Source organism: Lycorma delicatula, chromosome 4 (genome assembly GCF_047948215.1).
Source record: "Lycorma delicatula isolate Av1 chromosome 4, ASM4794821v1, whole genome shotgun sequence".
Lineage (NCBI taxonomy): Eukaryota > Metazoa > Arthropoda > Insecta > Hemiptera > Fulgoridae > Lycorma > Lycorma delicatula.
Window position 1 is genome coordinate 101,302,428 of NC_134458.1, and position 19,064 is coordinate 101,321,491.

Below are 19,064 nucleotides of genomic sequence, written 5' to 3' on the forward strand. Positions count from 1 at the left end.
CTAACGTAAGATTTACTAAAATGCATAAAATATATAAATATCAATTTTTTAAATCAAGTGTAAGATTCCCAAAATGGCAGTAAATCTAACTTTTTAATAATTGAAAAAAAAAAAAACACCATATAACCACCAAAATAAGAGATAAATAAATTATATTAACTTAGCGTAAGTAGAAGTTATAGAAAATTCAATAAAACTGTTAGAAATGAATTAATAATAATTGAGAGAACAGTAATAATAATAAAAAGAATGATCGTTCGCAAAAGTCTTATTACTTTTCATTGATAACTTTATTATTTATTACATGTTTAATACAAATGAGTGGAGAGGGAAATTTCGTCCTTCTGTCCTAATGATTTTAATCATTGATTTTTTGCAAATAAGTTTCGTCCTAAGTTACAAGTTTTAAGTCGATAATTTTAGACAATTTAGATCACTTGTAATTCTATTTTATTAAAAAAATAAAATTTGTGTTTAGCAATATAAAATTAAAAAAAAAAAACAAAACAAAAAACACGATGTCTAACGATCCACAGAACGAAAAATCGCTCAAATTACATGAACATGCCCAATGAATCGTTCCTCGGAGTCTAGATTCATTTAGATCGAGATTCAAAAGCATAGTGAGCAGATGTCCTCCCTTGCAGCCTCTGACAGGGACAGGTGTCAAAAAGGGTTATTTATTCAAAAAGAACATTTCGTCACATCTGATGATGTAGATCACCTTTTACACTTCCGTTTAAGAAATAAGGTTCTAAAGCTCTTTTTTGTGATCCAACATCAAACATGAACTCCAGGTACAATAATTACACGAGGATTCTCATCAGACCAATAAACACAATTATTATACGATTTTTAGTAAGCAATTTAATTTTAAGCACGCATCATCATATTGCTGTGTTTAAACGGCTTTATTCATAATATAGATACAAATGACCGGACAATAGATTAGTATTTATATCAACCGATTATTATAAACTGTAAAAAAATGTCCCATCTATAACAGCATTTAAATCTGCATGTAGAGGAAATTAACTTAATGTACGTATAATCAGTATGTATGGTAGTACCTTTCTTTTTCTTTTTCTGTTTGGCCTCTGGAACCACCGTAAGGTACTACGTCAGAGGATGAATGAGAATTCCTTCAGAGATGAATGAGGATGATATATATAAATGTAAATGAAGTGTAATCTTGCGCAGTCTCAGGTCGACCGTTCCTGAGTTGTGTGGTTAATTGGAACCCAACCACCAAAGAACATCGGTATCCACGATCTAGTATTCAAATCGCATAAAAATAACTCTACCTTTACTAGGATTTGAACCACATAACTTTCGACTTCGAAATCAGCTGATTTGCGATGACGAGTGGTCCACTAGACCAAACCGATGAGTTAGTTGCTATAGTACCTAGTAACTATCGCCTACTAAACTCTTCTAAAGAGTAACAATACTTTGCAAAAGAGCACAAAAACCATTCTTGAAAAGGTCATCTACATAATAATAAATTAAAATCACCTATTTTAATTTAAACATCTATATCTTGCGATGATTAAGGTTCACAATTGTATCCGACAAGCAGCGCTGCGATCGCGTTTCAGAATTTTTTTCATCAAAACGGTCCAAACAATTTATAGTTTATTTGAAAAATTTTTTTTATTTTTGGATTTACAACGTTTGAACAGAACACCGTCTGTCGGGTCCGCTAGTATTTTAATAAAAAAAATAATACAGGAATTAGAGAAGTTTAATTTTTCAACCGACAAAAAAAAGAGGATCCAGTGAAGAACGCATCTAAATTTAAATGTAATACAACAAAACTAGCTGATCATGTAATAAGCTTTAAAAATAGTACGCAGTTTAAATCGGTAGGCTGTAAAAGAAAGATGTCCGTGACCCTGTATATAGTGTATTGTACAGGATACCACTAAATGAATATACGTAGAGCGCCGAACGAAGGCACAACAAATTGAACAACCTAAAATAAATATTCAAGGCCATAAAAATTACCCATATATTAAATAAAATTAAAACTAATTACAAGAGAATTTAAACTGCTTTCATTTTCTTAAAATATATACATACAGACCTATACAGAATGTTTTTATTGTGACCATAATAATATAAACATTTCACAACAATTAAATTACAATAAAGAAAATCATAAATAAAATTCAGGAAATAATTAAAAAATGAAAAAAGTAAAGAAGGCAACAACAAATGTTTTAATATAAAAAAAATAAAAAACAGTCTTCTTTTTTAAGGATTTAAGTTAAAAACTCTATTATTAACCTTCAAAGTTAAAATTTCTTAAATTTAAATAAAATGTAAATTTAACTAAATAAACGTAAATTTAGATAATGTAAATAAATTTACAACTTACTACCTAAATCAGCCATCCCATTTAAAGTTACTTCGTTTATTTAATAATGTTTTATTTTCAATTGGATGTTTGAATTTTTCTCGTCTTACTTTTGTTTTCCTTGAAATTCTTATTGTGATTATTAGTATAATAAAAGTAATTGTTTTTTATGTTTGGCTTGGAGACTTATTTTAAGGGTTTAATACCGAAACTAGAAGCTAAATCAGGCTTGTTCCGGATTCGCTGTGCCAAAACTACCTTCTCATATGCCTCGTAAATCTTATCATATGAAAAAAAATCTATTTTGCCACTGCATAATCATCTTCCAATTTAATATTTTTTGGTTGGACCAAACCGATTCAAAATTTAATTAATAGTTTACTTTGGTTACTTACACAAACTTTCCAAAATGAAAAGGTAAAAAAAAATTAAAGAAAGACTTTTCGCAAGGATTTTAAATGGTTTTAATTAAAGGATTCTTAAATTAAAAAATAAATACATAATATAAATAGACTTCGAAAATATTATATATAAAATGTATATTTACATTTTCAAATAAAAGAAAAAAAAATTTTTTTGATAAGGTAGAAAAAATTAAAAAGTTCAGAAACTACAAAACCAACTGTCGGAAAACTTACTAATCCTTAATCTTAGTCTCAATTTCAAACAGCAGAAGATTACAAATACAGGTGTTCCATGAAGAAACAGAGAAACTTTTAGGACATGTTCTACTGGTGAATACAACCATACGTTTGGAAACTCTTTGTTTTCGAGTTACGGCTAGCGAAAGATTTCGCCCGGATTTCAGCTTTTCTAATAAAAAGAAGCCCTACAATAATTTTTATGAATAATAATCATTATAATTTTTTTTTAACTGTAACTCCAGTAGTTTCTAAGATATCCACGTCAAACACAAAATTCGGTTTCAAAAAACAACTTTTTTTTTAGGTTTGTAGTACAATAGTTTTGTTAAATGACTAATAAATGCGTAAGATGTAGTAACAAAACTTGTTGAAAATTTAATTCTAAGAAATGTAATGTAAATATAGCCAATCAAAAGTTTTAATAATCGGGTTTTTATTGCAGCAAAACAGACAAAAAATCGATAGAAAATCGTATTATTTTGTACTTAATAAACATTATTCTTAATACAGTAAAACAAAAAAAAATAGAATATATGAAATGATACATGGTAATAGAATTACATAACAATATTTCCGGTGACGTTCCGCCTCAGGATCCGTTTCCTATAAATTCCACTGCATTTTATACTTCAACGAGTAACTCGTCTTTAGTATTAACTTTTTTCGGTATACAATCGTTTTAATATGGCCCCAATGAGGTAAACTAGTGGCGTTAAGTCATGTGATCGTGGTGGCTAATTAAATGGTCCACCACGTCCTATCCATTTTAGGAAATTATCATTCAAGTGATTTCTAGCTACTAAAGTAAAATGTGGCGTTGCATCATCGTGCAGGATACTCATTTGCAACCTAGTTTGTTTATTCCAAAAAAGTCGCAATTTATTTTTCAAGAAATGAACGTATGCATCTCCCGTAAGGTTTTCATTGAAAACAAACGGGAATTGTACCTAACATATATAATAGGTACAGAAAGAATAATAAGAGTTTTTGTCTATTTTCTCCTGTTTTGCTTCAATAAAAAACCGATTTTAAAACGTTTTTTTTATTTCTATTGGCTGGGTGTATTTACTTTTTTCAAAACTAACTTTTTTCAAAATTAAATTCTCTAAAAGTTTTGTCACTAATTCTTCCGCATTTACTAGCCGTTTAACAAAGCTATTATACTAAAAACCTAAAAAAAAAATTGTTTTTTGACACCGAATTTTATGTTTTACGTCGGATATCTTAAAAATTACTGGAGTTCTGGTACCTGTTTTATCCTATTTCCCAGCTCAAATTACATAAGAAACCACCAACGTTACTCCTTAATTTGGGTCCCAAAAATTACAGTAGGTCTTCTTTTTATTAGAAGAGCTGAAATCCGGGCGAAATCATTCGCTAGCCGTAACTCGAAAACAAAGCGTTTCCAGACCTACGTTTATATGAACGATTTTCATTATTTTCATCAGTATGCAACATGTCCTGAAACTTTCTTCCTTTCTCCGTGGGACACCAGTACATTAAAACCTTGAAAAAAAAACCGCTTTCCGTTTAAAAAAACCGTTCGTAAAAAACGCAAAGACGAGAGACTGAGTCTAAAGGGATAAAGACTGTATCCGAGATTGAGTTTTTAATCAAAGTCAAATATTTTAATCTCATTTTCAAGTTCAGCTGGCGTTACTGATATAATGTAGATTTTCTCAGAATTAAATTCTGTAAATAAATTATTAGATGATACATTCTGGAATCTGTTTTATTCAATTTTTCAGATCAAAGACCATTTTTAATCATTAATTTACCCCTTAATTTAAGTACAAGTACAGTTGAGGATAAGTGAGGAAAACATTTTTTCGCAAGCTTTAATCGAAAACTAAGCGATTTATTACTCATATTTATTTTCATTTGTAAAAAAATATCGTGAAATTCTCTCAAGTTTTTTGTGAGACACCATGTAATAACCATAATTATAACCATTAGTGCAAGTATTTGAATAATAAAGCAAGAACCGCTTTTGTGGTATGAACACATTCTCGGCAAATTATTATTAAATCGCACACATTTAATTAATTTAAAATTACAGTTACAAGCTTTGTCGTCTATAAAATATAATCGTAATAAATATGTCAGCAAATTATATAAAACACTGATTAAAACGTCAGGTTAAAATTTAATCCTACTCTCAGTAAATACGGAAAAAATTTTCTTAAAATCTTTTTTTACTTATTTTCTTATCGAATGTTATGAATAAAAAATAAAATAAAAATGATGATTATGATTTGTTATGCCATAAAATTGACACAAATTTTGATCGATGTGTAAACCTTGTGTTACCATAAAATTATTTTAAAATGAAAAAAGAAATTTGGATTTTTCGAAAAAAGGTAACCTTTTAAAAATATACTCCTGGTGAAATATACATCTTCTCCCATAAAGTTTCTCACAATGATTACGGCTAATATAAAGAGAATATTTTATACCAACAGGTACATGAAAAGTTACGGAAATATTATAGAACACATGCATACACATACTTTTCCCTGATAACGCTACATTTAGAGGAAAATTATAAATAAATTTCAAGCCTATTAGAATGAAGTAATAAAAACACAATTGAAAAAAAATTCTACTTTTTATAGGGTTGAATCGCAATTTTATTCAAACAATTTAAAATTTACTATTCGAATAATTAAACACTATTACTATTTTTAATAATAATTAAACACTCAATAGTCAGTACCATCCCCTCAACAATTTTTTTTTTAAGATAGTTTAATAGAGTTAATGTCCCCTCCCCAGAAAATAAGCTGTCACACCAAATTTATTGATCGATTCATTAATTAAATCATCCTAAGAAAAACATATACGTTAACCCACACACACATATTTTTGTCTTGAGTTATTTGAGCGGTCTGATGCAATTTCCACCTTTTTCTATTCAATGCCAAACCATTTGGTCATGATATACCGACTTCTTAATTACCTGCTTCATATATTCTAATCTTTTTCTTTCTTTACTGTTTTCTCCATTTCTACAACTCTTTTATTTCCTTCTAGAATCAAATTCTCTAACTCTGAATTCCTTAATACATATATCACTTTTTTCACAAAGATTCTATCGTAAACTTTTCTGTTACCCAATTAATTTTAACAATTCTACATTATATATAAATCAAATCACTTAATTATCAACATTTTCTCGCAACAACACATCTAAAAAGCTTATACTGGTTATAATTTGCCTTCCCAAGTTTTATAATATTTAGAAATATTTCTTTTTAATTTTAAATCAATTTGATACCAGTAAACTTTACATTTTACACCTTTTATTTACATAAAATTTGTCTTTGGATTTTGGAAATCTTTTCTTTTTGTACACCCTTTAAAATTTTACGAGATAAATAACAATATTTTGTGATTTTTGAATCCTGTATTATTTTTTAGTATTAAACGGCTTTCATTACTCTTCTCTATGCTACTTCTCATTCATACATTAAAGAAAAAAAAACAACACAACAGTTTTATTTTTTGGACTCAAGAAACTTTAAAACGTTTAAAATGGAATAAACCCCAATTGCTTCGAAGCAGTTGTAGGAATATGTTAATAGTTTATCTCTGTTTGGTAAATTAATAAGAAGAAAGTAAAATAAGAAATTTTCAGTAAAATATAAAAATTAAAAAATCTAATTTCAAATTTTTTTAAGTTACAAAGAAAAAACAATAGTAATAATAATAATAATGAATGAAAATAAAATAATAGAAACAATACTAATAATATTCTTATTAGCGGTATTAAGGAAATGCTCTTTAATTTTTTTAAATTTTATACAAATAATAGAAATGATAATTAATTTTTATTTATTCAAGGTCTATAGGAAATAAATTTAGACGAATAAAGTCTGAAATTTACATTAATTATATTATTTGCGTGCATAAATGTATGTAGATGTAACCTACAAACATAGTCGGTATTTTTTATTATATAAACTATTTTTTAATTTTTTTTTTTAATTTATTCTTCTTAGACTTTCATTGACTCTTACTTAACAGAGATACTTAATGGAGCTTACTTAATGGATAAGCTCCATAAATCAAAACTAAATAAAATTTTTTTTTTTTTTAATTATTACGAGAATAATATTTGAATATCTGCTTAACTTATTCACTCATTGTTAACAATGTATATTGTCAGGGATTATTTTAAACTCTAAACCTAAAATTAGTATAATTAAATCGTTTTTAATACAGGATATGACGTAAAAAATAGAACACGAAAATGAAAATTAACAACCATATTTAACGACAATTTGAATATTCCTACCTATGTGACTTAATTCTGTAAGACCGCAAATGTTAATTAGTTATGTCTAAATAAAGAATCATATGTTACATGTTAATAATTTTCCTTATATTGTATAATTATAACTGTATATTATAATTGTATAATTAACTGTAATTATAATTGTATATTGTATAATTATAACAAACATTCTCCTTAAAAAAAAAATATATATATATATATATATATATTTAGAGAAAGAGAAAAAGAAGTATATTGTAATTTCTGACTTTTATCTATCGGGATATTTCCCGATGTTAAGAAAATAATCTGAACTAGACTGGCCGTAATTCAAACGAAAATAACCAAAATATTTTTAAGGCCGTAAAATATTTTTTTTTTCAAAATTTAAATTAGTTATTAAAAAAAAATTATTTCGTGTTGAAAAAGGTTCAATGTATTTTTTTCATTTATTAAAATCAAATATCAAACAATACCAAAATATCTTAAGACTACATCTTTAAAAAAATGTTACTATTAAAAAATGTTTTAAGATTTAAAAAAAAAAATAAAAAACATAGAATAAGTGGAGTGGAAAATAAGTTAAGAAGATAAGAAATAAGAATGTAAAATAAAAATAAGGTAAGAATGGAGAATAAGGCCGATAAATTATTTCCTTTGTTCTCTGCTATTAACACATCTACGATTAGTCATATGGAAGTCTACTGCCTACTAGAAGGATATTACAAATGTAAAAATGGATAAATATTAAAATATAAGGATGAAAGATATAAGAGGTGTATTGAGGTTAAGAGAACGGCAAATATTAGAATGGAAAAGGAGATCTGCGTCAAACCGCTTATTCGACCAATGATACAACAAACATTTAAAATCTAGAGACCAATATTTCAAAAGATTTAGCAAAGTAAAATCAACATAACATGTAATCTAAAAAGTACCGAACCTTTTGCGCACGAGATAGCGTTAGCGTATTCTGCCAAAAATCGAGGAAGGCCGACATGTGAGCACTCATGACATCGCCGATGAACTAAACATCCATCACCGTGAAGAAGCGAGAAGAAGTTCTACGTCTGTAGCAAAGTACACACTGACGCCCGGGAAGGTTATGCTGTGCGTCTGGTGGGAGTGGAAGGGCGTCATGCATCACGAGCAGCTGCCGCCAAGCAGAACGATAAACTCACACCTATACTGTCGACGATTAGCGCGATTACACGTAGTAACTCAAAAGATATGGCCTGAACTGATCAACAGAAAGGGTGTCTTACACCAAACTGAGAACGCCAGACCCCACACATCTTTAAAGACCCGTCAGAAATTGAGAGAACTTGCCTGGGAGGTTTAAATACATCCTCCTTTACTCCGGACCTGGCACCGTCAGACTATCATTTGTTTCGGTCACTGTAGAACTCCCTGAGCAGTGTAGTTTCAAAAGGGGCCTGCGAAAACCGCGTGTAACAATTTTTTGACCAAAAACCACAGTAGTTCTAGAGCGACGGGATTATGATGTCGCCGGGGAAAATGGCAAGAAATCATCGAAAGAATGGTGCATATCTGGCCTCATAAAGTTATTTTCGAATAACCATAAATGTGTTCTCAATTCTGACCTACAATGGATCAATACCTTTTAGACAACCTGATATATGAAATATATCCTGAATGATTCATAATCAACGGCCAGTAAAAACTAGTCAAGATAAATTGATGTAAATTGGTATACACGTTTTTCTTACGTTGTAAGTGCACACTGGGAAAGGATTTCTTGAAATTTCAAGTTAAAGGGTTAAAACTGAATAAAAAATGAAGTTAACTTGATTTTTGGTGTGTTATACTAGATGGAGGTATTCTGAAACGCGCATTTTTCCGATCACAAGTTTCGGGTCCTATACTGGCTAACTGTTGTTTTAAAGAAATTACAATACATGGATATTTTTTATAAATTTAAAAGGCTTTATTGTTATTAATCAATATTATTCTCTCAAGCATGAGTTTAATGGATACAGGGGGCCGAGCCCCTGGCTAGATGGGAAAAGCGAGCGAAGCAAGTCCAGAGTGGCTAAACATTCCCTAACCGCGACGGGAAACGCAAGTAACCATATTGCGCGGGTGAAGCCACAAATAAGTAATCAATGAAATAGTTTGCTGTTCATCTCGAGTTGGAATAAAAGCCGAATTTCTTCTTACCTTACTGGCGTAATACAACGCAGGTATAATAAACAGTCTGTCTATTCCGTTAAAGAACATTAAAGGTTGATTTACATATAAACAACAACAGGCTCCCTTCTGTCTCTGGTATTTCCGGTTGCTACAATTTATAAAATACCGATGTGGAATTCAAGAAAAACAAAGGGCAATTTCTGATGTGATTTTACTCATACATTTCAAACATTATTAAAACCGTGGGCTATATCCTTTTTGAATGGAATCACAAGGAATGTGTTTTTTTTTTAACAATAAAAGAATTATACTTCCTATTGGGAACTTAAGTCGGTTGGACCTTTATAATCCGCTACCTTCTACCTATGATGTATTTAAAGAAACTGTTTCCAGTTTATACTTTACGACTAAACCATATCTTTTGTTACAAATATTTTGTTGTAGTCCCATTCGGAATGCTTGGAAGCAGCTTATTTTTAATTTTTCCTTCAATTCTTTATAGCTTATACGTCATCTTTTATAACTTCCAAAAAAATAATTTCGATCTGCCTTTAGACTTTTTTCAACGTAGCTTTCCATTATAGTATTACTATATTAAATTTCCTAGCAACCATGTACGTCTATTTATTAAGCTACCCTTCCTGTTAATCTATTCCAACATAATTTACCGACTTTTCGAAAAAAAGTACGATATTACTATCGGCCGTAAGGTCGGAATTGAAGGTAAAAATGAATTTTCTTTATTTTTGAGGTATAAGGCAAACGAAAATACTGTTCACTTAAATTGGAGTTTCCTTATATATTTATATACGTAAATATTTATAAGCCTATGTATAAAATTTTGTGGCTCGAAAATCTTCAAATCTATTAGATCAATTTGAATGAAATTTTGATATGCTGCAGCAGTATATCTGAGGTTGCGTACGTGAAAATTTGATGAAGACTGGTTGAGTCGTTCTTCAGTTACGCTCAATTTAAGGTAGAAAAAACTTTTAGCGGGGCAAGTTAGAAGTGTGGTTCGTTATGGTGTTGCAAGTTAGAACGCTGACGTTTCTTTACCTGCAGTATCTATTGTTAGCAATATTAAACAAAAAAAAAGAAAAAAAAAATATATATATATATATATTAAAACCAAATTAAATTAACGAAAAGTCAGTTTTTTGAATTTTTAAATATTTACCGTACTTTACTACAAAAATCAATGGGTAATTGAGATGATTACAATGAAATTTTGGAAATAAAAAAATAAATTTAGTTAATATTTTTCTTCAATATAAACTAATATTTCATGTTATAAATTGGACGCTCTATAAAAATTTACATCTAATTAAGTCATAGCAAACTAACATATATGTATATACATATATGTATATACATATATGTATTACATACATGGAATACGTCACCGCACCGCACTTAAATGTTTAATGGGTCAACACCGGAAACGGCACAAAATTGATGAGTTTAGAGGTCGGTTTGTCTTAGTTTGATCTAAAAATTCTATGTTCTCTTTACTTCGTATGGCTTAAATATTTATATTTAAATATAAAGAAATATTACATTTAATGTTAGCCCCGATTAAGTTAAATTAAATTATAAAATAATTCGATGACGAAACCATTTTGATAAAGATATACTTGATCGATTCGATAAGTATGTAAAAACATTAAAGTATACGAAAAAATTTCGATCTGTTTGTATTAAAATTAGAATCCTTAGCTGTTCGACCGTATATCACTATTTTTACTGAAATATGGATCGAGGAAAATGAATTATGTTTACATACATTACCAGGTTATTCACTCCATCCAAAATATAATAATTTGTACAGTTCTGGTGGGGTAGCGATATATATCCCACGTTTTGTTATGTAAATTAATAACTAATACTGTGATAAGATCTGCTGATTGTGTTCATGTTCGAATAACGGTATCAGATAATGTTTCGATAGATATTTTAGGCCAGTGCCGGTCGTAGGAATTTAGCGAGAACGATTTCTCTTTGATAAGTTTTTACTTTTTTGTGCTCTGTGAAAAACACAAATTTAATCATACGAGGCGATATTAATATTAAACTACTAAAAAATTCTAGCTCGGTAGATGGTTATTTAATTAGTAAATTAAATCACGGCCAGCACCATTACTTGAGGATGCTACTAGAGTTAAGACAGGAATCTGCATCATTAATCGATTACCGTTTTATCAGACGTTATGTTATCGTTCTTATAAATATTATTACGAGAGTTAGGTTGACGGTATGACGGTTCTGTGCGTTAGAAGTGAGAGAATGATGAATAACTCATCTTTCTGTAGTGAAATTCAATACAGACTAGATTACCAGTACCTGAACAAATTAATTTCTGCCGCTGACTGAAACCCGGTATATACAGCAGATACTGCATCGTTAGCGTTGCATATTTTCTCCGAAAAATTGCAAGCAAGCATATCTAAATCATATAAACCGATTAATAGTCGGGGGAAAAGAATAAATGGAAGAAACTTAAGCCCTGGATGGCTAATAATGTCCTTCTCAATAATATAAAGAAAAAGAACGAGGATGGGAAAGTTGCTCAAATAAACTGCTTAGGATTTACCAACGACGTGACTTTCCTGGCTTTGAGCATTAACAAAGTTTGCTCACGAATCTCTTATGAAAAAACAGAAATTACGGCCACTGACCCTCTCTGCACAAATAAAATCAAAATTAATGAAGATGAAATTAATTAGTTCAGCAGTTTAAATATTTAGGAGAAATCATCGACTGCATATTAAAACAAAGATCCGCTTGGCAAAAAAGAATCTCCAAAATTAGAAAAGCACACGGTTAAACCGTGTGATTTTCTAATTTTTAACCTGTCAGATCTACAATAAAAAATGCCTTTTAATACGCTCCAAAATTCGCCACTACAAGACAGTTCTCTCAGAAGCACTGTACACCTATGGAACTATTTTTCAAATTGAAAATGAAGCTAAAACCGACTAATTAAATCAGAACACAGTAGCATCAGAACCTATTTTTAAAAAAAATTTACAAGAAGAATGGGGTCTGGGTATTCCCACTAACGAAACCGTATTCAAAGAAATCGACCCGATTATTAGTGCGATGTAAAAGAGAAGGATTTCTCATTCTTTCTACATCTTAAGAATGCCTAAAGGCGGAATTCTGAAACAACTGGTTCTCAGGAATTTGGAAAAGAAAACTAGTGGAAAATACGTCAAAGAAAGAAATTAAGAAGGATCTCGAAGAAATTGGACTGAGGATAGAGGACGCTTTCGACACGACAAAAATAAACAGCACTTTAAAAGCACACAAAAACGAAAGTATAAAAATGAACTGCAAAATAAAACTGATGATGTAAAAAATAAGTATTACAAATTTGTATTTAAAACTGCAAAGCGTACACCGAAATGTCAATTGAATGTTAAAGATGGTCTAAGAATTCAAAATCGAACGAGGAAATTATTCTGAAAAATATAAAAAATACTTTTGTGACTAGCCAAAAAAAGGTTTCCAATATATTTAATACTTATTTCTGTAAACTAGCTAATAACCTTAGGAATCAAATAACTAATGGTAAGATTTATTAAAATCTATATTGACAGGCATGATGAATATTTTTTCAGAGAAAATTATATTCAGAACTTTATTTTTTTTTCACTCAGTAATAAAAAATGAAATTGAAACTATTATTACATGCATTGCAAAACTGCAAAGCTATGATAATATACTCAAGCTATGATATTGTACTCCCCTGTACTAATTAAAAACATAAATGAAAGTATTTTAGATGCTTTTGTGTATTTGGTTAATTCTGGCTTATCTTCTGGTGAATTCCCAGTTGATTTAACAAAAGCTATTGTTGTTCCAATTTTTAAAAAGGGAGACAGACATAATCCTAATAACTATCGACCGATTTCCTTGCTTTTCATATTTTCTAAAAAAAATTTCTTAAATAAGAAAGGGCAATTTAATGAAAATCAGTTTGGTTTCGTACAAATATGAACACAGAGAGAGCGTTACTGAGTTTTACAGAGCATATATACGATGGAATCAACAAAGGAGAATATTGTGTTTGACTATTCGTTGACGTGATGAAAGCTTCTGACACGGTACCCAGCACAATCCCGCTAAACAAGCTGTATTTCGCAGGAGTAAGAGGAATTATACATCAATGGTTTATCTCTTTCCTTTCTCCAGTCGCACCCAATGAACTAAAGCGGGCGAGGAATTTAGTGAAGAAGTTCAGTTGTTACACGGTATCCCGCAGGGATCTGTTCTTTCAGGCCCATTAAACAGTGTATATAAACGATCGATGCAATTCAAATTTAAAGGACCTAACTTTGCATTTGCAGATGATACTACCTTACGTAACAAGGCAAAAACGATCAACGAATTCCAGAGTAATATATGAAACGATATTATATTAATATAGTGAGAATCTGGTTAACTAATAATTTTATGAAAATAAATCCAAAAAAAGGTATATACTTTTAAATGCTAAGCGTTTACACCTCTCCTGAAATGCCATAACATAGGTTGTCAAAATTCCAACTGTGATTGTCCGACATTAGAATTAGTCACATCAATCACGTCAAATAAAAAATGCTTGGTTACCTAAGAATTATTTACATGCCAGAACTCTTTGTGATAATGATCTATAAAGAATTCTCTATTTTGCATTTATTAGTTCAAAACTCGAATATGGACTAGTGTTTTGGGAAAATACTTATTATACGAGTTTAAAGCCTCTAATTACTCTACAAAAATCAATTTCTAGAATTATAATTAATAAGCGTAGAAATGAGCATACACGACCCCTATTATCTTCAGGTTAGCGCCACGTAGGAACATGTATGTCTACAAAGTATTTAAAGTGTTTTTCTTTTTTGACAGAACTAACTTTTTAAAAAATAGTCAGGGAATTCATATTTCACCAGGATGACGTTTCTTCTTCCTATAAAAATTATAGAATAAGCGCAAAACAATTCTCCAGTCTCTTATTACTATTACTAATAATAATAATAATAATTTATGTATAATCGACCAGTAATTCACTAGTGTTTAGCGATGAATTTTGTATTTTACTATGATTACGATATTATTACACACAGCAAGTTGAAGTTTCTTACTGCGCTACTGAAATTCTGTAACCAAATTCAAATTTTTTAGGAAACCAAAACAGAAGAGAATTTAAGAACGTAATTTTAAGATTGTATAAATGGGTTAAACCTGTTGATGACCAACTTCCGGCTGTTTACAATCGATTGGAAATTCAGTGTGTACCATCCCAAACAGATTTCGACACCGAGATGTCTTATTAATCCTTAGCAAAAATGTATTCGATAGATAATTTTTTAAAGTGTTTTGTAATTTTTATACTGTGTTAGTGTTAGAATATAAATTATCACTTAAAGAATGAATTTAAAAAAACGGATAAGTAAAACTTTTTCATTCATTAATAAATTCAACTCTACCCTTTTTATTAGGATAATTAAAGTAATAATCCTAGGCTGGTTTACACAGTATTTCGCAATTATCAACTGTGCCAAAATTCAAGCTTCGTAACAATAGATTCATCAGAACATATATGAGGAACAGAGAGTAAAAATAATATTGGGAAACGTTATAACGGTGGTTTAAGCGGAAATTCGTAACGTATAGTAAAATTTACCCTCATTGAAGTATGTAATCGGGGTTTTTCAACTAAAGCAAGGTACTTGAAAAATCAGTTTGGACTTCTTTTTATTCCGTTAGGAAAGGACTGAAGAAGAAATTCGGAAATAATCAGACCGGTTTTAATTTTCTAACTCTTACAATCTAGACACCCGTTTTTAATTTGAACTCTTAAGGATTATTTATCGAAATAATTTTTTTATTACTTTTCCCGAAGACCCGGAAAAGAATATTTATTTACGTAAAATATATTTTTCATATTTTCCAGATAAAATAATTAGTAATAAGCTAGTCTGTGAAGAGGTTTTAAAATTACATATACAAATATAAATACTTCGTTACAACTGTAAGATTATTAAAAAAATGTATTCATATTTCATACAAATACCTGAAAATAAGACGTAAATCAATTTTTTTTTGAAAGTCGATATCAAATTTAACAACAAAGCAGATTAATTAATCGATAATGGAATGAAATAACTTAAAAGTTGAAAATAAATAAACCTTTTCATCAGTACAGACTATTATCATTTATGAAAAGTTTAATGGAAAAATAACTGAATACTTATCTAAACATATAATTTAACGATAAAATGTAAAATTCAAGGATTTAAAATAAGTGTGTGTGTGTGTGTGTGTGTGTGTATATATATATATACCGATTTATTAAAAACATTATAAGTAATAAAATTAATATAGAATTAACAGTAATATAATAATAAAGAATTCACTTAATACAAGAATTATTCACTTTTACTGTTTAAAAAAGAACTACTACCCTAATACTTTATGAATGAATAGAAAACTGTCATTTCCACTCCTGTTCACAAATAACTCGCCGAAGGCTTATTGTTTTCAACCACTGTCCAAAATAAAATACGTGACGCCCTCTTCACTCGTTTCTTACCAAACACTTACTTCGAATGCTCCCGCACACTGTGTGATTGCTTTTACCGCACACTGAACTAAATTAGAACTTGAAAACTTCTTTTTTTTCTGTTTATCCTCCGCTAATCACCGTCAGATATTACTTCAGAGGATGATATGTACGAGTGTAAATAAAGTGTAGTCTTGTACAGTCTCAGGTCGACCATTTCTGAGATGTGTGGTTAATTAAAACCCAAACACCAAAGAACACCGGTATCCACGATCTAGTATTCAAATCCAAATAAAAGTAACTAATTGGGAACTAGCTAGGATTTGAACCTTAGAACTCTCCACTTCGAAATCGGTTGATCTGCGAAGACACGTTCATCACTAGACTAACCCGGTGGGTTGAACTTAAAAACCGGAACGGAACGCAAGGATAGTGGTGGATACATATCACTCTATTAATCGCAGAACCTGGACAACAGTTCTTTGCTGCTGGATCTTTATTATTATCGTCGGGCGCATATTTATTTTTTTAATGTAGGTTATATAATAGTTTTGTTTACGGTTGGTATTGTGGAATGCGTCCGATCCTTACAGATCAGTCTGAAATCCTTACTTGGGCTAACCTTGAGACTAGCGATATACTGAGTCTTTCCTCGGCACGATTTCTCTTCAGTCCGTCCACTGAAGGCCTGTTGGTGTTAGTGCCTTTCGGTCAAACAGAAATGCGCCTGATGGGACCCTAGTTATTGGAAAATGTAATACACTTCCTTCGCCGGAGGGAGTCGCATGTGCTAACGTCAGACTAAAATTGTAAGGTTAGAAGAAAGAAGAATGGTTGGTGCGCTGGTCGCCGGCAGTATCCCCTAACCCACCGGGTTGGTCTAGTGGTGAAGAGGTCTTCCCAAATCAGCTGATTTGGAAGTCTAGAGTTCCAGCGTTCAAGTCCTAGTAAAGCCAGTTATTTTTAAAATAAATAGATACGCGTTGGGTATCTATTTTACAATTATTTGAAAATTACGTCATCAGACAAAGTGATAGTAAGCAAAAGGCAGATAGGGATTTGTTTGTAAAATTATTATCTGAAAATAAAATAGTATTTGTGAAGTGTAAGTTGCCGGAAGTGATATTGTCAAAGAACAAGCCGGGTAAATAATCACAGATTTGTACTCGAATTTGGTAAGCCAGTAACAACCATACGGTTAGAAATATTAAATAATATGAAATCTGGCGTAAAGAAGAAAACCGACATTAAAGCGAATTGTTTTGTTATGGATGTCAGTAGCAGTCTACTGCATCGGCGCGGTGTTCACTTGTTGGTAAAGTCCAGTAAAACGTAAGGAAGTTGGGCAGTCAATTTAAATGTTATAAAACGCTGATTGGTGGGTTGCGTTTTAAATTGGACATTATAAAACCTATGGCCAAATTTGTATAAATGGACATTTTATATAGTCCACAGGTTAAAATTCCACAGAACACCGTCAAGATAACAAAAATATAATGTAAAGGGAGAGAATAACAAATAAAGAACGTTTTATTACCACCAGAAGATTGTAAATTAAGACAAGTGCAACCAAAAGAAAAGTAATTTGACATTCACCCCACATGTTGAAGGAAAAACGGATTATCTTTACCCTGGAGGGAGTGGTATTATTAATCAATAATTTTACTTTTAATAGCTTAAATATATGATACAAAAAATTGTTTTACCTAAACATAAAGATCACCTACGAATAAGCTAAGGTTATAAATAATCCGTTCCCAATGTCATAAGTGTAAGGCGAATGAAAGAATTAAATCAGATTATAAATGGTTTGATTTACCATCATTGGAAACTATGGTCTTGTAGTTAACAGCTCTAAAATAGCTTACATAAATCATAGATAGCAGTAATTGAATACAGGACTGTAATCAATGTTGATGTAATCCGTCAATTGTGTAGCGATTTTACTTTCTCGGTGAATAGCTGTATTAAAGGGGAAAGTAAGGTGATCATGCCAAAAATGGACACCTGGTTTCTTTGAAAATTTTTACGTTTTAGGATCAAACTAGTTCATCTAAACCAAACATAAACTCGTATGTATGTATGTAAATATGTGTGTCGCACTGCTTTTGACTTTTATATGACTATTAATCACAGGATTGACCGAACTGATTTTCTTTAAATTTGGCTTAAATATTTCTAAATATGGGGCATTGATATGTTTTTTTCAAAATTTTTAAGGGGTGGGGGATATAACGAAAAAATCAATTTCCATTTTCTTTGGAAGCATTTTAGAGGAAACAATATTAATTTTTTACCTACATTGCATATACAAATAATCAATTTTTTTTCAAAAATCAACCCCACATCGTAAAACTGAAATTAGTGGTTTTTTTTGTTGTTTTGCTCTATCTCATTTCGGTTTAAATATTTTTCAAAAATTTTTGAAATTTTATACTTCATCTATAGAGCTATCAATAAATGTTCACAAATTTTTTTTAAATTATAGACCACGGACCTAAAATGATCAAACGTTTTCTGAAGATTTTATTTTTTTTATTTTAACCTCTATTTTATTATGTAATAACATGCTGATTTCTTTACATATTAAGGTCATTATGAACCTGACTTACTTTTACTTATTACAAACAAAAAATTTTCTCATGGAATGTCCTTAAAATAATTCTCACGTTAATAATCAACAACAAAATTAGGTAACTAGTGAATTTTAGTAGTAATAAAACCTTTAAATTTTTACATTATCCTGAAAATATAGTTTTTTATTCAAAACTATTTTTAATTCAATTATTATTACGTTGAATAAATATATAACGAGCACCAGCAACCATCATTTTGTTAAAATCAGCTCACAATAATGATTGGTAAGGTACATTTAATCGGTGTAACAGGTTTAGAATCAGAGATTTTCCTTTTCAGACTGAGGCTCGTTCAACAAAGAAGCATTATGAAAGACATATTATCTTCCCGTGATGATCAATAAAATGAAATAGAGTTAGCAAGAAATAAATGCAACAGTATTATTGAAACGGGTGCAGGGTAATCCCATTTAAAAAAAAACTGAAAGCTGAAACAGTCAAAAAA

The 19,064-nt window shown here is 30.2% G+C and overlaps 1 protein-coding gene across 2 annotated transcripts in view; it reads right to left on the reverse strand.

Annotated features, from left to right (window-relative positions):
* The window catches only part of Cpr (Cytochrome P450 reductase), a 213,466-nt gene that overhangs the window by 137,477 nt on the left and 56,925 nt on the right, over positions 1–19,064 (reverse strand). Inside the window, exon 1 of one of the 2 annotated variants that reach the window (XM_075363815.1) lies at positions 8,223–8,343. The exons of the other annotated variant lie outside the window; for it this stretch is intronic. Coding sequence (XP_075219930.1) covers positions 8,223–8,291 — 69 coding nt within the window. The 5' untranslated portion in view covers positions 8,292–8,343. Of the gene's footprint in view, positions 1–8,222; positions 8,344–19,064 lie in introns of those variants that run through there. 2 annotated transcript variants of the gene reach the window in all.